This window comes from Alosa pseudoharengus, unplaced genomic scaffold, assembly GCF_046254945.1.
Source record: "Alosa pseudoharengus isolate Yale_2024_CS ecotype anadromous, Long Island Sound unplaced genomic scaffold, YU_APseudo_1.1 YU_APseudo_1.1_scf_19, whole genome shotgun sequence".
NCBI classification, from domain to species: Eukaryota; Metazoa; Chordata; class Actinopteri; order Clupeiformes; family Clupeidae; genus Alosa; species Alosa pseudoharengus.
This window is the reverse complement of record NW_027468657.1, coordinates 12757853-12778663: the sequence shown is the minus strand read 5'-3', so window position 1 is coordinate 12778663 and position 20811 is coordinate 12757853. Positions and strand designations below refer to the sequence as shown.

The 20811-nt window shown below is 45.3% G+C and overlaps 1 protein-coding gene across 1 annotated transcript; it reads left to right on the top strand.

The window, feature by feature from the left end:
• The first annotated feature begins 14205 nt into the window (after positions 1-14205).
• On the top strand, positions 14206-20811 carry stc2a (stanniocalcin 2a). Its single transcript, XM_076292865.1, has 4 exons — positions 14206-14446; positions 17069-17211; positions 18110-18321; positions 20323-20811. Exons 1-4 carry the CDS (start codon positions 14308-14310, stop codon positions 20711-20713), a joined length of 885 nt encoding a protein of 294 aa, XP_076148980.1. The 5' UTR covers positions 14206-14307; the 3' UTR covers positions 20714-20811.

Genomic DNA, 20811 nt, shown 5'->3' with positions numbered 1-20811 from the left:
GTAGACACAAGCGTCAGGAAGGATGGATGGTAGAAAGAGGCCAGGTGAGACTGAGCAGCAGATCAACCAGTCGACAACTGAAAACGATGAGCCCGAAATTAGTGATGAGGAGGCCATGACTACAGGGACAAGTAGAGAGGATAAATTAAAGTTATTTAATGTAAGAAAGAGCATGATAAACCTATATGCCTTGTTTGCTCAGAAGAGGGTGTAGTGGGCTAAAGGAGTAGGCTAAATCACCAAACAAAAATATAGCCTACCCATGCAAAAAAACATGTAGCCTAAATATTAGTTCAATATGTCTCTTTGTGGAAGCGTTGGATAGGCTACATTTCAAAGGCTTTCTTTCTTTCTTTCTTTCTGTTTTTGTTACAGTTTTTCTCAGTCGCTTTGGTGCTATTCTCACATCACTATTAACATTTGCACAGCAGTTAGTGCATTTCTCAAAACAATTAGTGCAAACTGCAAAACCTAGTGGATGACCTGCAAAAGCACGTCACTTGCTCAAAATGGATAGTCCATTCCTCAAAAGCAGGTATTCATGTCAATGAAACTGTCAGTGTCATCAAAATGAGAAGTCTTGACACCATCGTTTATGAACAAGATAGTCAAATGGCTTTGTCATGTTTTCATTATGACAGTTCTCTCAGTGTTTTCCAATGCAAAAAAAAGGTCAGAACTCGGTGACACTACCTGAACATGCTCAAGACAGCACTATAGAGTACTTGTACAGCCATTTGAAAACTACAGTAAAGTTACACATTGCTGTAGCTAGGGGAATAGGTGAGTACAAGACACTGAATACGTACATTTTTACTGTAATTCAACAGCATTGTGACAGAATTTGATAACTAGTTCACCAATTTTGTATGTAATGACTCAAGCAATGAAATGAAGACTATTAGTTTTATTGGGAATGACTATTCAGCATCCATAAGTATAGTTCATTTTGACTGACATGACATAAGCAAATGATAATGTTAAAAAACAGCAGAGAATTGTATGAAAGCAACTGATACATGTCCAAAAGCATTTGCAATTTGTTCAGAGGAAGGAGAAATTGCTACTATGATGTGCACAAATGACTAAATGTTGTGGAGGTTGAACTAATAGTTATGAGAATTTTCATTCTGAACTGAAAAAAGCACCAAAGCGACTGAGAAAAACTGTAACTTGTGGAATAGTGGAATATTTTTTTGTTAACTTCTCAGTTGAAGTGAATTATTATATAACTTTTACACATTTGTTGAACCATTGTACTAATAAAAACTACAGGATAGTAAGAGCTGAAATGTTGCTTCATTTATCCAATTTCCACCACTATGGAAAACGTGGGCCGGTCTTGGGCCTGAAACTCCCGGGCACTGAATTCTGGCAACTTTGAAAACCATCTTCTTTTGAAGATGAACAGACACCTTTTCAGTTTCAACTAATGACTGGCATATTAGTAGCTGCTGGACATAGGTGGCATGTGTGTGTGTGTGTGAGAGTGAGATGGTGACCTGGAGAGTAAGCCCTAGAAATGCTCATACCACATGACCAAAATGTTCAGGTCATTTTTTTTTAAAGAAATAAGTTATTTATTTTTCATTTTTACCTGAAGTTCATACAAAAGTGACATTTCTGTTTCTGTTTTTTTCTTTGATGTCAGCTCTAAAAATATGCTGTTTGTTCTTTGAACTTAAGAGAATTGTGCCTGAAAAGTCCTAGAAAAGAATGTGATTTTGATTTGATGAGTGAGATTAAGAAGATATGGGAACCCTGAATATGCTTTATGCTTTACTATAAGAAAGCCAAAAAAAAGTTCACAATAAAAGTTCAAAATAAAACCGCTTGCTTTTTACTTTTTACTTTTACTTCAAATACTTAAGTACATTAAATATCAGAAAATTACTTTTGACACTTAAGTACAGTATATATCAGATACTTTAAGACTTTTACTTAAGTAATATTCTAAAAGGTAACTTTCACTTCTACCAAAGTCTTTTTTTAGTACGATACATGTACTTTTACTCAAGTATTGCTTTCTAGTCCTTTATACAAAACTGCCTACACACACACACACACACACACACACACACACAGACAATCTCTCTCTCTGTCTCTCTCCCTCCCTTTCTCTCTGTCTCTCACTCTCTCTCTCACTCTCATTGGGTTTTTTCCACTCCTGAGGATGAGGAGCCACGGATGTCATAATTACGGGGCCACATTCCCAGCATACCTCAGGAGGTTCGCCACTCCTGCTGATCTTTCTATCTGTCATATAGTCCCAACGTGACATGTCCAGTACACCCACGCACGCCAGCACACACGCACGCACGCATGCACGCACGCACGCAAGCACCCACAGCAGTACCAAGACACACACTCACACACACACATACACACAAGCACTCGAACACATACAAGCATCCACAAACAAGCACCCACAGCAGGAACAAGACACACACACACATTCATACATACACACACACACACACACACACACACACAAACAAACACACAGATACACATAAACATTCACAGCAGTATACACACACAAATGCACACATGCACACACACACACACACACACACACACACACAGATACACATAAACATTCACAGCAGTACACACACACAAACACACACATGCACACACATGCACGCACGCACACACACACACACACACACCAACCCAAAAGCACAGACATGCACGCGCACACACACACACCGTATGTAAACACACGTGTGCACAGCAACCACAACCCCAAAAAAAGTGAGACTCAATGCCCTCAAAGCCTGGTAAACACTTAGTAAACAAAATGCCCTCAAAGCCTGGTAAACACTTAGTAAACAAAATTACAACATTACGGTAAGTGCCGTGCACTCTGCAGGCCCAGGGAGACGTGCTGTTATTACATGGCTGATATGTTTGTGCCGTCGTCTTGATTTGACAAGGCGCTTCATTCCAGACGGACGATTGCTCTTTAATCTTTGTTTTTCAGATGTTTGATCCAGCAATTTTGCTGCCATGGGAAACAGTGTTTTAATCCGAAGACAAAAAAAAAGGAAAAGAACACAGACAAACAGCAGAAGCTTGAACACTATGAGAGATGACAGTAGCGTAAAACAATAGGGTCAGGTTGACTAAGAGGAGTGTGTGTGTGTGTGTGTGTGTGTGTGTGTGTGTGTGTGTGTGTGTGTGTGAGAGTGTGTGGGTGTGTGAGTGTGTGTTTGTGCGTGTGTGTGTGTGTGTGTGTGTGTGTGTGCGTGAGTGTGTGTGTGTGTGTGTGTGTGTGGGTGTGTAAACATACATGTTCTACTTCTAATGACTCTAATCTTGCCATAAAAATTAGAACCTTTGGTGAAATGAGAACCTTTGGTGAAATGAGAACCTTGGTGTGCTTTGCTGAGGGTGCAAGAATGATCCAAAGTTTATTCACACTCCATATTAATAAACCGGTTTAGAGAGTGCCCGAGATAGATGCACATTTTAATGGGTATCCAAACAAGGGGGTAACTGTTCATACAGGGTACATTTTATACATGTAATTTCATAAGGAATGTGGAGAATTTGGACCACTGATAGGGTCACTGAAAACACTGCCGATTTAATAAGGTGGACTTCATGGTAAAAAATATCCTCAGCTAGTCATTAAAACAAACAGCAGCAGCCTTGCCAGTGTGCTACATCTGAAATAGTATTTTTCCTGGGTAGCCCTGGGAAATCAATTCTTTCAAAAGTATCTCTAAAGTGTCTTACCACTATAGCTCTTACACTAGCATGTCCTGACCCTGCACTGTCTGGCTCTGACACTATGGGAAGTGTTTGGAGTAGTTTGTAATACGTGTGTGTGTGTGTGTGTGTGTGTGTGTGTGTGTGTGTGTGTGTGTGTGTGTGTGTGTGTGTTTCAAATTCTGAGTGGAGGGCAAATTCTTTGTCATGCCAGCAGTTGTTCAACAATTAAACAATTAGGCTTGAGTTTTGATATCAGCAGAGTTCTGCCTAACACTGTGTGTGTGTTTGTGTGTGTGTGTGTGTGTGTGTGTGTGTGTGTGTGTGTGTGTGTGTGTGTGTGTGTGTGTGTGTGTGTGTGTGTGTGTGTGTGTGACCGCGCGTGTTAGAGTGCAACAAAGGAGGCAAGAGGTCATTGCCAGCACACACACACACACACACACACACACACACACACACACACACACACACACACACACACACACACACAAACACACACCTGTGACACCCATGAATATCCCACAAAATGAGTAGTGGAAAATCAATCACAAGTGTTTGTGTGTGTGTGTGTGTGTGTGTGTGTGTGTGTGTGTGTGTGTGTGTGTGTGTGTGTGTGTGTGTGTGTGTTTATCCTGTGGGGGTAGGCTTGCCGAACAAAAGGCCTGAAAGTTGATCTCCTCTTCCCCACCATGGTCCCCTTCCCCCCTCTCTCATCCCTCTCTCTCCCCCTCCCCCTCTCCCCACTCTCTCTCTCTCTCCCCTCTCCACTCTTCCTTTCTCTCTCTTTCAGGAAGCACTATTTTCTCCTGCTTTCTTCTCGTTTCTTACCCACAACTCTCTGTTGCTCCTCACTCCTCTCTTTTAATCTTACTCTCTATCCCTCTCTCTCCCCCTCTCTTTTAATCTCTTACTCTCTCTATACCTCTCTCTTTCCCCCTCTCTTTTAACCTCTCACTCTCTGTATCCCGCTCTCCCTCTCTCTATCTCCCATTCATCTCTCTCTTCCTCTCATTTTATTACTCTCTCTATCCCTCTCTCGAAGAATTTCCCTCATGGGATAAAACGAGTATATACTTACATTCTCTCTCTGTATACCCCCCTCATGAGATAAAACAAGTATATACTTACATTCTCTCTCTGTATACCCCCCCACTCACTCTCTCGCACTCGTCTTTCTCTCTCTATCTCTCACTCCTCTCTGTCTCTTCCTCTCACCTCCAACAGGGTGTGTGTGGTCTATGTGCTTGTCCTTCCTCTGACACACACACACACACACACACACACACTGGTGATTGCTTGTTTATCACTTCCAACTTAACTGTGGTAAATTGCACAGTACGGCAGAGCATTTTAAAGAGTTTGAAGAGATAGGGACAGTATTCATAAGATGTAATTTCATAGTTCAGTAACTAATAATGTGTTAGGCCTGTTTACAATACTATATTATATTGTCATGTATTGTAATACTGTGATATACAATAAACATTAATGAGAAGAACATACAGTACGTACAGTAGACACATCTTCTTAGCAGAACCATAATATTTGATTATGGAGATTATCGGAACGACTTTTCGATGCACTCATGTGAATTACAACGGATTTTTTGTTGCGCTCCTCTGAAATCTAATTCGCCCTTTGTTACCCCATGTTTACCTCATGGGCCAGGATGACATCATCCTCCTGGCCGTGGTAATCTTGCCCACAGATGAACTGTGCCCCGTGCTGGACGTGAGGCTGCAGAACTGGCCCTAATCAAGAGGGGAAAAGAGGGGGATGAGAACTGGACAGAAGAGAGGACCCAGAGAAAGAGAGTAAGAGAGAGTGAAAGAGGGAAAAATTGAGGGAGAGATAGAGAGAGTGCAATGAAGTGCAAGAGTGAGTGAGAGCAAGAGAAAGAGAGACGGAGTGGGAGAGAAGGAGGGTTAGAGAGAGTTTGCAAAATTGAGTGAGACTTTTGAATAAATCAACCCTTTAATATATCAACCCTTTAATATATCAACCCTTTAATAAATCAACCCTTTAATATATCAACCCTTTAATACAGTAATGCCTGAGTAGCCCATAAGCCACATTTGTATACACCACAGGACAGTGTTTTATGCAAATAAAAAAAATGTGTTAACTGCAATGCTCAATAATCCAAAGAATAATCAGAACAAGCTTTAATCATAAAGAAGAATGAAGAAAAGAAATGCATTCCTTGTGCAGTATAGCCCTCCGTCATGTATTAACCTCATAGCTGAAGACACTGTGCCATATTAATATATATACCTAGGTTAATAGTCAGTAAATTACGGTATATCAAGTAAAGCAAACAAAAACTGCTCCTGATCGATTATGATCCCAGTTGATGACCACTTACTGTATGTTAAAAATTTGATTTATTGTCAATTACTAAATAAATTAAAAGGCATGCTCCACCATAAATGTGTGTTTTTACCTTATCTCTTAAACCCACTGACTACATTCACATTCAATACTTCTAGTGCAATATCAGGCTTTTCAGATAGACTAAGAGACATTGACTTAAAAGTTAGGAGAGAGAGGGGTCAACAACGCGCAAGTGAGTAAACGAGAGAGATTTGAATTGAGTTGAACGAGCGCAAGAGAGAGAGAGAGAGTGAGAGAGAGAGAGAGAGAGAGACATTGACATAAAAAATGGGAGAGAGAGGGGTCAACAACGCGCAAGTGAGTGAACGAGCGAGAGAGAGAAACAGAGAGATGGAGTGTGAGCGTGAGGATGGAGATGGCCATTCGTCTGTGGTCACGCTGTGTGCTCTTCCCCCCAGTGAGCGAACAGCGTTAATTGTTTCCCTGCACCTCCATCCAAAGCCAACGTCAGGCCCTGGCCAGGCCAGCAACCCCACCAGCGCTGAATGCAGGCCACAACGGGACACCCAATCACCTCTCAATTAGCGGAGAGTAAACAAGACACACAAGAGAGGTTTTAATGGCCCGCTGGCCTCCCCCAGGGCCACACACAAAGCGCCATTCAGCCGGCGCTGAGAAATAAGTGTGTCACATTGTGTTGGCCGATCATTTTTGGCCCTGTGCTGCGACAAATATAGCATCGCAGGCTCCAATGTTACAGGATCAGATGGAAACCAGCACAGTCCAGATAGGCCCATTGAAATCCAAGACTTCCCTTACATACATAATGACGCACCCACCCTTCTGCCCGATCTCGCATCGAGGGTGAAGTGGAGTGGGGGGGGGGGGGGGGGGTCTGAAGTGTAGGATGGTGCCGATGCCCACCCCTCTGTTTCCCACTGCTGTCCCCCCTCCCCAACCTATCCTAAATGCATCCTTCCATCAGCAGCACCCCCTCCCTACCCAAAGCCCCACCATTGCCCCCCCCCCACCCCACCCCACCCCCTCACAACATGGCTATGACACTATGTGCCACCCATAGGCCCAGTATAATGAGGTGGCCTTGTGCCAAAGCTTGGGTGGGTGGGGGGTTGGGCAGGGGCTGAGTAGGCTAGAGTGTGCCAGGGCTGGACCCGCATGGCCCTGCACCTCGGGACGGGATGACATCAACTCCTCTCCTGATCGGCAGGGCAGTCTAGGTGAGGGGCCTCGAGGCAGGGGTGTGGGGTGGGTTGTGTCAGCGGCCCATGGCTCTGTGAGGCTCATTGTCCGGCAGTGGGAACGACACAACTGACCGTAATGAGTGTGGGGGGGGGGGGGGTTGTGTGTGTGTGTGTGTTTGTGTGTGTGTGCGTGTTTGTGTGAGGAGGGGGTGTGTTGGGGTTGTGTGTGTGTGCGTGTGTGTGTGTGTGGAGGGGGTGGGTTGGGGTTGGCTGCCATACTCTGGCAGCTATGTGCAGTATAAAATCATATGGTAAAAACAAAAACAAATGGATAAACGAGTATTTCATTTAAAAGGGTGGATGGGGGGCTCTATAATAGCACATTGTTCTGAGAAAAATAAAACCGATGGTCTGAGGTGTTTTTTCTTTCATTCTGCTTGGACTAACAAATGAGAAAAGTAAGGAAAGTAATTGGGAGGGCTCTGGCCCATGGTGCAAGGCTGGTAAAAAAAAAGCAGCATTTACACGACTCAGGTACATTAACAGACTGCTGTGCGCTTTGAAGTGGGAGAAGTTGCGACACCTGGGTCCAAAGGCCTTGTGGGAAATGTCTGTGCCACGCGACTGCCCACACGTGCGAGTAGGATTCCTTCTGTATACATACACACACACACACACGCACGCACGCACGCACGCTCACACGCGCGCGTGTGTGCACACGCACACGCACACGCATGCACACACACACACACACACACACAAACACACACACACACACACACACACACACACACACACACACACACACACACACACACACACACTCACACACACACACACACACACACACACACACACAGACACACACAGACACACACTCACACTCACAGCAAATGCACTCCAAAAAACCCTGGACTGTATTTTGCTATTCTTTGACTGTGTGATCTCCAGGGGCTGTGTTCCTGGAAGAAGCCCTCTCTGGTGACTGCCTTCCTTACATATTTTTATGGCCATTCCTCCGCTTGCACACATTATCTCTCTCTCACACTTACTCACACAAACACACTCTCTCGCTCTCTCTTTCTCTCTCACACACACTCTCTCTCACACACACACGCACACACACCCTCTCTCTCTCTCACACACACACTCTCTCTCTCTCTCACTCTCTATCTCTCACACACACACACACACACATACCCCCCCCCCCCAAAACCCATACCAGTCCTCTATCGTATATCCTCGGCCCCTTCTCTCTCCCTCGCACTCCTAGCTTCCTCCACGCTCTCCATTTCAGCTGGAGTCCGCCTGGAATTCCAGATTGATATGCCCTCATGTAGTGCGACAGTCTTGGGATGTCTAAGATGTCAGCCAGGTCCCCTTACTCCTACACTGCACACAGCAGATGTTCCCTCATCCATAGCAGCCAGCCAGGGCTGTGGGTCAAGCTTGTCTGATTTCACCCCCACCCAACCCCCACCCCTCTCCTCCTCTCTGTCTTCTACCCCCATCTTTCCTTTTTCTTTCCTTTTTACCTTCCTCACTTACTCACATAACACTGGCATTTAACCTCACCACCGAGCAGGAATAGATGAGGGACAGCTTTTTCTGCTGTGTGAGGGTAAAATGCCAGGTATGATAACAATAAAACAAAACATTATGGTGAGAGAGGAACATGTGAATTGAGGGTTCTAGTTAAGAAGGGTGTGTGTGTTTAAAGGTTAAACATTTACTGTAACTTAGTAAGTTTCTCATCTTAGATTAGAAGACGAGTTTATAGACATAGTATCTTTAAGCACCTTTTCACACAGGAACTAGCAGGCTGATTTAAAGTGGTCCACACCTTTGTGCGTGTTTCGACTACCTGACCCACACCAGTAGGACCCCTTTGTGACCTTGAAACTGTTGGGTGAGGCTTGCAGGGATGAATGATGACATGGGTGGAAGACAACGACGAACGTCATTTTTACAAGCGTCGTTTTTTTTTACGAGAATTTTTTTTTTTTTTAACCACAGGTTGCACAGTAAATCCAGTAAAAGGAATTATGGCTTGAGTAGCTGAGGGCTGTTGAGGTCACTGTCACTGAATGAACACACAAAAAAAAAGCCAGCAGAAATATAGGCTTTCATTCAACAGTCGAGCTGGTATCTTCATTTAACGAGTAATTACAACTGCCATGAAGCCATTTAACCGAGTGTAAGTAACATTATAGCAAAACTGAACTGTCAATTTGATCTTGAGGAATCCTAGAAATTCAGGAGTTTAACAATCTAATGCTGGTACTGTGGCTGGAGAAGAGATTCGTTATTTTGTTGTGCTCGGAATTGACGTCGCTATCAAAGAGCAAAATTATAAGGCTACATCAACTGTATTTCCAGTAGGTCCTGCACCGCAGGGGAAAGGGAAAGGGCAGAAAGGACCAAGACGTGGGCCGTTCCTGTAAACGATTTAGCCACTTGAAAGTTCGACAAATTCCTGTAATGGAAAGACGCCTTGTAGAACCATTTTGTTAAATTTATGAGTATCAAAACTGCTAAATGTATCTTTGATCCAAAAACTGACTTGCTTTTCCTTCACAGAATTATGAACATGAGTATAATCACATGCATATTGTTGAAGACTCTTCATCTCCTAATATTGGGCCTTACACTGATGCTTTCACAGTAACTGAATGAAATGGTATACCTATGCATTAAATAGACTTGGATTGTCATTGGTTGCAAAACACTTTTAGGCCACCAATCTACCAAGAATTACTTGATGCAGGGATTTTTCTAGTTATCTGAAATCAACAAAAGCCTCACCAAATTTGTGTAATCATTCAGGCTTTGATATTTGATATTATTTCTGAGTTAAACTATATTGACATTGTGAAAACATTGACATGCTGAAATAGAAAAAAAACTCACACCATAATCACCATAATCATCTAGATCTAAACTAATATAGTACCAAACACAGAAATTAGATCACAATATTTTACCAGGGCACAGTAGTTCAAGACTTTAAAAGCGGTCTAGAGATGCCCATGTGACAACCTCAATTAAGGGGGCTGATGTGAAGGTGGACAGAAGCTGCAAGAACCTGAAGATGCCGTTGTCCAATAGACTGGACTGGTCAGCAAACACACGCTACAGGAAGAGACACCATTCCTGCTCCATTTGCTGAGGAGACTGGAGTCCTCCACCATCTCAAGGAAACTCCTGCTGATTTACCAGTGTGTTGTGGACAGCGTTCGCCTCCATGCTTGGGTGTGCTGAGGAGGCAGGCAGCATTAACAAGAGGGAGTCTATGTGGCTGGATGGGCATGCTGGTGAGAAGAGCTGGCTCTGTGGTTGGCACAGAGATGGATCCCCTCATGTCAGAGACGTGATCCCATCACGGATCATGCCTGCCACCCTCTGCAAAGCACATTCACCAGGCAGAGGAATAGGTTTGGTGGCGGCTCAACAGACTGACTGAAGAAGCCTTTTATCCTGCAGGCATATGGCTATTTATCTCCTGTTTATATTAACTGTTGGTTACTGGCATTATTAACCTTTGCACACAATGTTGTATTCGTTTACATTGTCTTCCATAATATGTGCAGTAATTACTACTGCCTTGAATTTACCTCCACTAGTATCTATCTATCTATCTGCCCAAACAGCAAGGGACATAAAACGTCTGTGGACTTGTAGCTCTCTTTAATTCGTTCAACAACTCAAAATACAAGGTCGTGTTTACGGATGCTTCTGCTGTTTGATTATTCAGAGGCATCTGATAATAACACGTTCAGTGCAGCACGTGCGAGTCGAATGCATCTATCCACTAAATTACATGATAGCGTTGGTCAGCCTTCGCGCCGTGTCTGGAAGCTTTGCAGCCGATGTAGATGTCACATTGAAACGGCATTAAAAATAAATGTATCATTATGTTCAGTAATTGCACATTCCAAACTGGCACGGTGTACTCTCTCGCGCCCGCTCGCTCTCTCAGACCAGCGAAAAGATCTCTAAAACACTAAATATACGGGTATCTCATCAGCGATTTTTGTAGTTCCAGAACTCTGTGGTAACACGCATCATTACAAGCTTGCGGTAAGCCAGGTTGTCGTGATTGGCTAGGGCCTAGGCAACTTCAAAATCATTGGCCAAGTCTGAGGGTGTGTCCGCAGCTAGGCTGGCTCTTCTACAGACGTCGATTCGGTTAAAGCACAAGTATAGAATAGTCCAATATGGTGTTGGCTGTGTGGTAGGCACAATGCAGCAAACCAAGTGGAGCTATCTTTCACGTTTTTGCCATATCCCACCCCTTCCCCTACTATCTATCACTATGCCTACTGGTTGAAGACTGAAGAAGGTAAATTGTGATTTAATTTTCTTGGTGGAGGCAATCTGTGTCAACGTGCAGTGAACGACCCACACAACAAAAGTCGGTATGCATGAAATCCTGTCCTCCAATTGTTCCTGGAAAGCAATAAACGTTTGGGCAAATCACTAAAAGCGGCATTCATTTTGTCGTTCAGGATGGGGTCACGTCGGAAGCATATGATCGGTCAATAGCCCATTAAACATTTTTTTTTCTTTCGATTAGTCCCTGTCGTGCCAAATTCTGAACTGAATAATTTCCAGTTCTCTTTGAGGCACGAGAGCGCGTGGTGGACAAATATTTGTCTACAACCACACCAGGAGCACTCGAGGCTATTTTTGGTCTTTCAGTCGGCCACACGAGATCTACCACGTCCAATTAACGATTTTTCAGTAGTTCCAGAAGATCTGCAACTCATTGAGTCCTGTTTCTCACATGCGGTTAATGTCGCATGATTCGTTCCGTTCAGTTAAGAGTGGTTTAAATCAATATCAAACCACACTTCTGGCGAAGATAAATTATTTCTGGTTGTATACCTTTTTAGTACTCCAAAGAGGTTTGGATCTTTCTTATAAAACCGGATACATTTGCCAGAATAAAAGAAGAAAAAAACGTCCCAGGACAATTTCGCAGCTGGTCGTAAGGCTTCTTTACACGCAGCAGTTGTGACACATTAACATTTGTTGAAGCATATTGTTGGCAGATTTGTGAAATTTCATGACCAATATATAACAATGAGAATCATTCAGTTATAACGTTACATTATAATATCTTTATTGTAGGATACGATACTTAATTAAACGAATTTTGTGGGATGCTCTGTTAAAAACAAATAGCTTGTTACCATACCTCAAGTGAACTGTCTCTCCTTACAGTCTTGATAGACTCTTTCTATTGTATAGTTTTAAGTTAGGTCACATTCACGTTTTAGACTTTATGACTGGATTCCAGATTCAATCTCTCATGCATGTATGAGTGTGAGTTTGTGTCTTGCTCTGGCAGTCAGATGTGGACACATGCCATTGCATTTGTGTGTGTGTGTGTGTGTGTGTCTCTCTCTCTCTCCCGCTCTGTCTCTATCCGTGTGTGTGTGGCTTTCCATGAATTCAGCAGCTGTCCGTAGGGGGTGGTTAGCGAATGATGCAATCCCTGCCAGCCATTAACAAGCATTGGCCTCTTTTCCGTGCAGTGTTAACTTGGCACATCCCATAACCACACAACACAATCAGGGGATACCAAGGCCCCTGTCCAATAGTGCCCTCTCAATCTACCTCAATGCTAAATGGCCATGGGCGAGTCCAAACATCGATATGTCACTCTTTATAGGCCAGGACAGGTCATACAGCTCAGCAGTCAGGACCGACACAGGGGGGCAATGGTGCTCTGTTAAAAACTGAATCTGTTTCAAATTGCATTTGCATTGTCATTTAGTAGTAATATTTGTGTCCCTGTGAAAAACATTAAAATTACATGCACCATTGTATTAATGTATTGTTCTCTGTAATACTTTAAGATTTTCAGGTCATATTGTCATCTGTATTCTCTTTAATACTTTAAGATGTTCAGGTAGATTTGGTACAGTTTACACTTGTTTAATGCGGGCACTTTTGAGTAGCTTTGAACTACAGGGCTCGAATGAGAAGAAGGCTTAAATATAGTCCTCATGGTAATCACCTCAAGAATAGGCAAAAAAAATGCTCTCTACCAAACTGCTTACGACTAAATCTACAGACTGCTTACGACTAAATCCCCCAACCAGTCAACATAATGTATAGACTAGCAAGTCTTAAAACAAAGGCTTCAGTACAGGTCTCCCACTCTGTTTTCTCTCTTTCCCAGTCACTTTTTTGTGTTTTCCAGCAAGGCGCCCTCACCAGTTTTTGTGCAAACCATGTTCAAAGTGCATGTGGAAAGACCTATACTTACCGTTGTGTTTTCCTTGGAGAGGATTAAGTGTACTTTCCAGTCTTACCCCAGACAGTGGATTTCCAGTGCAATATCTGTCATTCCTGTGTTGAGGTGCCCCCCCATCTCCCTCCCTCTCATGGCGGACTGATAAGAGTCTCGAGAATTGGCCTTTCCGTTCCTGTGCAGCCAAGTTTATATTAAGTGATTTTGAGGTGGGTTACAGCAACCAATAATAATTGCAACCACTATACTTTAGTCACAGACTAATTTATCTCTGAACTAAATTGCTCATTATTTGCACCTATATTTGTATCCTTATAAAGTAATTTGTTATATTTAAGGCTCTTCTGGTATGTAAACAGTTGTACATCAGGTATGTCAACAAAAACCACATTGCTGCCATGTAGCCGTTGAATTTTTGTCATACTAGAGATAGTTCACAGCAAACACTTGTAGAGTAAATAGCCACCCACTCATACACACTTTACAAGTTTAGTAAATGGCAAGCAGGGACAACTTTCGCCGCAGACACTCCCCTCAAACTTGGACGTGGATGTCTGTGTCTCTGATTGGTTGGGAAGCACGACTGACAACACCTGCTTAACTCCTTCATCAAAATTGACACCCGGGCTCCGGGAAATATAGCTAGCATCCATTCCTCTTCCACGCTCACTCCCCGCGTCACCCCGAGCAGCGGTTACAACACAGGAACCAGAAAATCCCAGGGGTTACCGCTCCATTTAAATATAGACTTACAGCAACAATATCCAGATCTAATTGTGGGTCACTGTAGATATGTTGGTCAAATTTGCAATAGCGCTGTTGGTGCTCTCAGTCTTTGAACAAGTAGTGGGGACGGATAATATCGATTTTCATGACAATCCTCCAGAAAAACCGGCCAGCCAGAAAGGACGGCTCTCTCTACAGAATACAGGTAAGACGCAAAAACATCTGGAGCGATCTGGAAGCTAGGATTATAATGTCATACATGTCGCTGATAAACCCACCATCTACCGGACACCCCGTGTAGGCACGTGTATGCTCTCCGTGGCAGTAAATTAGACTAACGTGTTCGCTTGCTGTTTTTTCTTCTTCTTTCAAAAATAGGGGGAAAGAAAGAAAGGTGGCAGAAAATCGACATCTTATTATGCACGACACTACGTTTTCCGATTATGAAGAAAGTCGATATCTTGTAAATATACGGAGACAGAAATTCAATATCTTAGTAAACTATTAATAGAACAGCGCAAGGTAGGTAATGATAGGTAATGTATACGGTCGCACTTCTTTCTCTGTGTGTGCGTGCGTGCTTGTATGTGTGCAGCTGCGTGCGAAGGATAGCGTGCATACATTTTAAAAGGATGTTTAAAATAATCAGTTTGCCTAATTAGTGGCATAGTTCGCCCTGTGTATTAAAATGGATAAAAAGACAGATGTGGGTCATCGGTAGTTTTGTGGGTGTAAACGCAAATACAAGATCTGACCTTAAGTCCAACTTTTTCTCATTCTAAAGGTGTAGGACTGCAAGCACACTGCGAGAGTTGATATCTTGCATTGGCATTATATGTTGCAGAGGCCACTTCAAGTGATTAGATCCCATTTATTGAGTTCCAACCATTTTTGCGATCCGACAATAGCCTAATACATAAATATCTTGCAAAGTAACATATTCAGCGATGCGAAGAATGAAACGGGTAACAGATCGTGCGAAGGTCGTGTTTGGTCACCTGGGTTGTCTTGTCTTCCCTGCTGCAGGACAGGGACAGTTCCTCAGCAGGTTTGCACGGCACGATATCTCAGATGGCCACACTAGTGGGTAGCTGTGCGCACGTTGCGGCCAGGTCGTCCGATGCAAGCACATTCCCGCACAAATGCCAACACAAGCAGTGAGGAGAGCGGCTCACTTTTCCTGCGCGCACCAAACTTGAGGTTTGTGCCTCACCCCTGGTAGTCTTCTCATAGGGTTGAGGACAAGGATTTTTACACTGAATACAAAAATCGGTAGTTAGTACATTGTGCCATCGAACTAAGGAATTAATGCATGGGTTTCAGATGTTAAATAGACTTGGCATTAAGAGGTTGCGGGAGGCCTTCTCATGAAAAGCGGTAAAGTGGGAAAGTTGCTTTTGTTCCACAACGGCAGTCTTTCATTCGTGTTGTGAAGAACCCTACACTGATGACGAAAGAACCTGATAGTCTCCCAAACCCTGGCTCTCTGCGTATAAAATTACGAGGGATACGTGACTCGCAACCACCGGCGAGCATTTGGCTTCTGCGTGGTAAGTTTTATTACTCTGGGCTCCTGAGAGCCAAGAGAGCCTCTCTCTTAGAGTGGCGAAGAATTATAATTTTCCAATAAGTTGTAATTTGGTCACTATAACAGTGTGTCACTACATACCCTGCGACGTTTCGCTTAGTAAGCTCGTAGTTTTATACCAACTGATCGACAAAACATTGTGGACTCGTTTACATGACAAAATCTGTTGTCATTCACTGTGAGATTTGCTGTACAATTCAGTTCTATAACTTAACTGCACATGCGCGCGCGGGCGCACACACACACACACACATTTCTGTGCGCACCAGCATGAACAGTGATCAAGTGCTTCATGGCCAAATGGGGAAAAGGGTAACTTCAGTGGTATGCTAACATAGGAAACCGCTTCGCTATGGTACTCCAATATCAAGTTCATATGTTGACCATAAATCCTTCGTGTGAGTCTAAACTTTGACCTCCCTGATCCACCCTCTCACCGCAGGTAGTAAAATAAAACAAACACAAAAAGAAAAAAGGGGAACTATTTTTAAAGATGCTATTTTTATAATACGCTCCCTTCCAAGGTTTCAGATAGACAAGGATGTGTGACCTATATCTGTTAAACATGCGCCCCCCTCAGAGCACCTCGGAGTTTCCCCCCGGCGCTTTTATTTGCCCGGTGTCATTGAAATTCTCACACCACAAGCGCCTGACATATCATACGTAATAAAGCGCCACCTCTCACTTCGGCGCTCACATTTATCCCCATCAAGAATCTGAAGGTATCTGCAATGCACCACCATGTGTTTTTATATTGGGCATTGCAGAAAGGCTGTCGCAGAGTGACACCCTCTTCCACTTTATCTCCAACCAAGCAGTCCTGTCTCCCGTTGAGGTTGCAGCTCGGGTTTGATGCCTGAGAGGGGGCAGGCATTGTGATTCCTGCAGCATATGATTTGTGTTGCAGAGCTGATTTCACTTTAAAAAGGGGTCCAAGAGTTTGTCATATTTCACACACCGACCTGTCTTATCTCCATACATATCTACATCTGTATGGATGAGTGTGTGTGTGTGGGGGGGGGGTTGTGTTGTTGCGTTGTGTATTACAGTTGCAGGTGGATTCTGAGAGGCCTGCGGAATCACTTTCAAGTCACAGTACTATTGCCTCAGGCCACTGCATTCTCTAACTATCTCCTTCTCTCTCTTGCCTTCCTTCCTTCGTTCCTTTCTTCCTTCCTTATGTTTTTTCTTTCTTCCTCGTCTATCTCTCTCTCTCCCTGTCTGTCTCCTCCTCCACAGCTGAAATCCAGCACTGTCTGGTGAGCGCGGGCGATGTTGGCTGTGGCGTTTTCGAGTGTTTCGAGAACAACTCGTGCGAGATCCGTGGCCTGCAGGAGATCTGCATGACCTTCCTGCACAACGCTGGCAAGTTTGACTCGCAGGTAAGCGCTGCCACCACTATACCCCCCCCCTCTCCTCTGGCTTTTCTCTCCCGTTTCCACTGGGTTCTCCACTATAGTCAACTCCAGATTATGCCACCGCCACCGGCAGCACCACCACCATCCCACAATCCCTTTCTTCTCCATACCCTATGCTGGCCTACTCTGCTGCTCTCCAGTCTCATCCCCACCCCCCTCCTCGCCTCCAGCCTAGGATGTGTGACCCGGTCGGGTGTGTATGTGCCAGCTGGCTGCCCTCCCTGGTGGGACTCCTGTTTCACGAGGTGCAGGTGGATTTGGGGCTGGTGCGTTTTTCGTGATGGGGGTGAGGGGTGTGTGTGTGTGGGGGGGGGGGGTGGGGGGGTGGGAGGCTTGAGCCATGTAATGAGAGGCCTGAGAGTTTCCTGGTATTGTCGGGTCACAACAGGACACCCTTTGCCGTAAAAGTGTACCGTACTCACGTGTGTGTGAGTGAGTGAGTGTGAGTGTGTGTGTGTGTGTGTGTGTGTGTGAGTGTGTGTGTGTGTGCGCGTGCATGTGTGCATGTACATGTGTCCCCATTAGGAGAGTTCCTCTCTCTGGGAGGAATGAGGTCAGTGTTGCTGACCCTGGCCTTACCCTGTGTGTCTCTTTCAAAGGGCCCATCTCTCTTTATGAGTTCATTTTCATAAAGTCCTCCTTAAGAGTTAATTTTCATCAAGTCCTCCTTAAGGGGTCGGACTCGCTGACCCTGCCCTTATTCTGTGTGTTTCTCCAGGAAGACTAGATCTAAACTCTTGTTTTTTTGCTTGTTTTCATTTGATAATTTTCATTAGTTTAATCAGCGTGCATGATGATCACTCTCTCTCTCCCTCTACCTCTCTACCTCTCTACCTCTCTCTCTCTCTCTCTCTCCTTGTAGGGTAAATCCTTCATCAAGGATGCACTGAAGTGCATGGCCCATGGCCTGCGCCACAAGTTCAGCTGCATCAGTCGCAAGTGTCTGGCCATCAAGGACATGGTGTTTCAGCTACAGCGGGAGTGCTACATCAAGCACAACCTCTGCTCGGCCGCCAAGGACAATGTCAACGTCATGGTGGAGATGATCCACTTCCAGGACCTGTTCCCCAAAGGGTGAGTGGTGGCAAGAGAGTGGGTGTCTGGGTGTGAGGGGGTCTCTGACTGAGAGTGAAGAGCGCAAGTCAGAAGAAATGGTTTGAGTTACTCACAGGGTATGCGTTGAGACAAGCAGCCGGGCACAGCCCTACTGAAAACAATGCCGCTACTCAGCCCGACTCCAATTAAGCATTTAGTCGTGTCACTCAGCAGTTGCTTTTATTCCAAACACTTCAAAAAGCTCAGGTAAGGAAAACATTGCATCAGTTGAAGGAGTGCTTCCTTGGGCTGAACCCATGACCATGTGGTTAATATAGGCTACCTTGTTAAACAAAGTGCCAGTTGAGCCACAGAACCTTTTAACACACGCGCTGACGCGATGGTCTTTTGTCTGAACATGTCCCCAGATCCAGCGTGTGCATCGGATTCCTTCTAAATATGGAAACATATGGATAGTTACTTCAGAGATTCCAAAGCTGCAGTGATTATTTAAGGAACATTTTGCTAGTCAGTGGTACTTTTCCAGGCCCATTTTCCAGCTCAGAATCCCCCTACACCCCCTACCCACCCCCCCCACCCCCCCCCCCCACACACACACACACACACACACACACACACACACACACACACACACACACACAATTCCTACCATAACATACAGCATGGACAGGTCTTTATGATGTATTGCGTGTGAGTGTAAGCGATGGGAGGGCAGTAGGAGGTGTTAGCGTTAGCGTTAGCGTAGGCATCCGTCCGCTGAGCGCCGGCTTTGTGCCGCCTCATAAGAGCTCACTGTTGTGCGGCTGCCACCGTCGCCGGAGCGGTGACATCATGCTCCGTGGCAAACCTCGGGGGCAGTAGGGAGAGGCGTTGCGTAGGAGCACGGCTCAGCTTCAGAGCCTTAAGCCGGGGGGTGGGGTGGGGTGGGGTGCGGGGGGTGGCAGGACGAGGGATGCTGCGTTAAGGGTTATAAGACTCTGGTGGAGTTGCTGGGAAAGCAACACTTTTCTGGCCCTAAGTTGCTTTACTTTGCTGGCCTTTGCTTTTTTGTTTATTTCCGAGTCCCCACTGACTGCCCATGCCCGTGGGCAAATGGTGCCCGTGCCCGTGCCCGTGGGCAAATGGTGCCCGTGCCCGTGCCCGTGCCCGTGGGCAAATGGTGCCTGTGCCCGTGGTAAATGATGCCCTGGAGGGTTCGGTTCATCCCCTTCTATCAGTAAGTCAGAGAGAGTTTCAAAGTCCATTGTCTTGGTTTGTTTATGACCATATAGCTGTGAGACAGATAAAGGTCCTGATAATGATGTGCATGGGTTTCCTAAGGACATACTGGTGACAAGTTTATTCTGCTGAGAAGAGTGCATGCAATGACACACTCACAGACACACACACACACACACACACACACACACACACACAAATAAACACACAGTTTTCTCTTTTTCCTACCTCTCTCCCTTTCTCTCTCTCTCTCTCTCAGACACACACAGACACAGACACACACACACACACACACACACACACACACACACACAAACCTGATTTCACGTATCCTCCAGGTCCTGATTAGAGGTTTTAAAATATAATTTTGGTCGCAGCCAGCTCCCAGCTCCAGCAGAGCTGCAGTCTTGTACAGAAACACAAGGGCTGGCCACTCCAGTCCTGCACCCATAAAATCCAATGAGGCTGAAAACGAGCCCAGAGGCCAATGCGTGGCCCCGGGCCCCTCACACCACATGGGGCCTCTCTGAGAAAAAAATTAGAGTTCCAACATTTCCAATATTTTTCAAAAAAGGTGGCTTGTTTTGTTGCTTTGATGATGTGAACGCAGTGGGGAAGGGCGAAGTGCCTAGCCAGTGTGCAGTGACCTGCTGTGATGAAGCATGGTGAAAATGGCAACGTGTCTCTTCAGAAGTACTAAGAACCTTCACGTTTTTTTCCCCCCCTTCCTGTTCGTTTCTTTTTTGTGTACTTTTGGAGTGTAGTAACGGGTGTTGCTGTGCCCTCTGTCTCCCCCTCCAGGCCGTATGTGGAACTGGTGAACATCCTCCTGAGCTGCGGCGAGGAAGTAAAGGAGGCCATCACACGCAGTGTGAGGTCGCAGTGCGAGCAGAACTGGGGCGCTCTGTGTGAAAGCCTGACCCTGTGCTCGCCCATGCCCAACGCTCAGGCGCCCGGGGCCCCCGGGGGACCCCCAGATCGCCGCCCTGCTGGTGCTGGTGGCACTGCCACACTCCCAGCCGCGCACTCTGACCTGGACAACCCCAAAGGCTCCCGGCAAGAGAAGGACAAGCCTAGCAAAGGGGGCTTCAACGTGCACCCCAGAAGTCGCGGACAGGGGTCCCGCCGCGCAAGCCTGGAGGCCGGGGGGATCAAGCAGGAGGACCCCGAGACCACCGACATCCGGAGGTGAAAAAGCAGGAGACCAAAGTCCGGACCATGACACCAACATCCCTGTCCCCAGCACACAAACAGACTGAGCATCAGGACAACAGATCTACCCCCCCTTAA

Excerpts from the sequence above, each read along its gene's own strand:
- stc2a (XM_076292865.1), top strand. The coding sequence starts at position 14,308 with ATGTTGGTCAAATTTGCAATAGCGCTGTTGGTGCTCTCAGTCTTTGAA. Across the intron at positions 14,447-17,068 it reads GCTCTCTCTACAGAATACAG|CTGAAATCCAGCACTGTCTG; the intron begins GTAAGACGCAAA and ends CCTCCTCCACAG. Across the intron at positions 17,212-18,109 it reads CTGGCAAGTTTGACTCGCAG|GGTAAATCCTTCATCAAGGA; the intron begins GTAAGCGCTGCC and ends CTCTCCTTGTAG.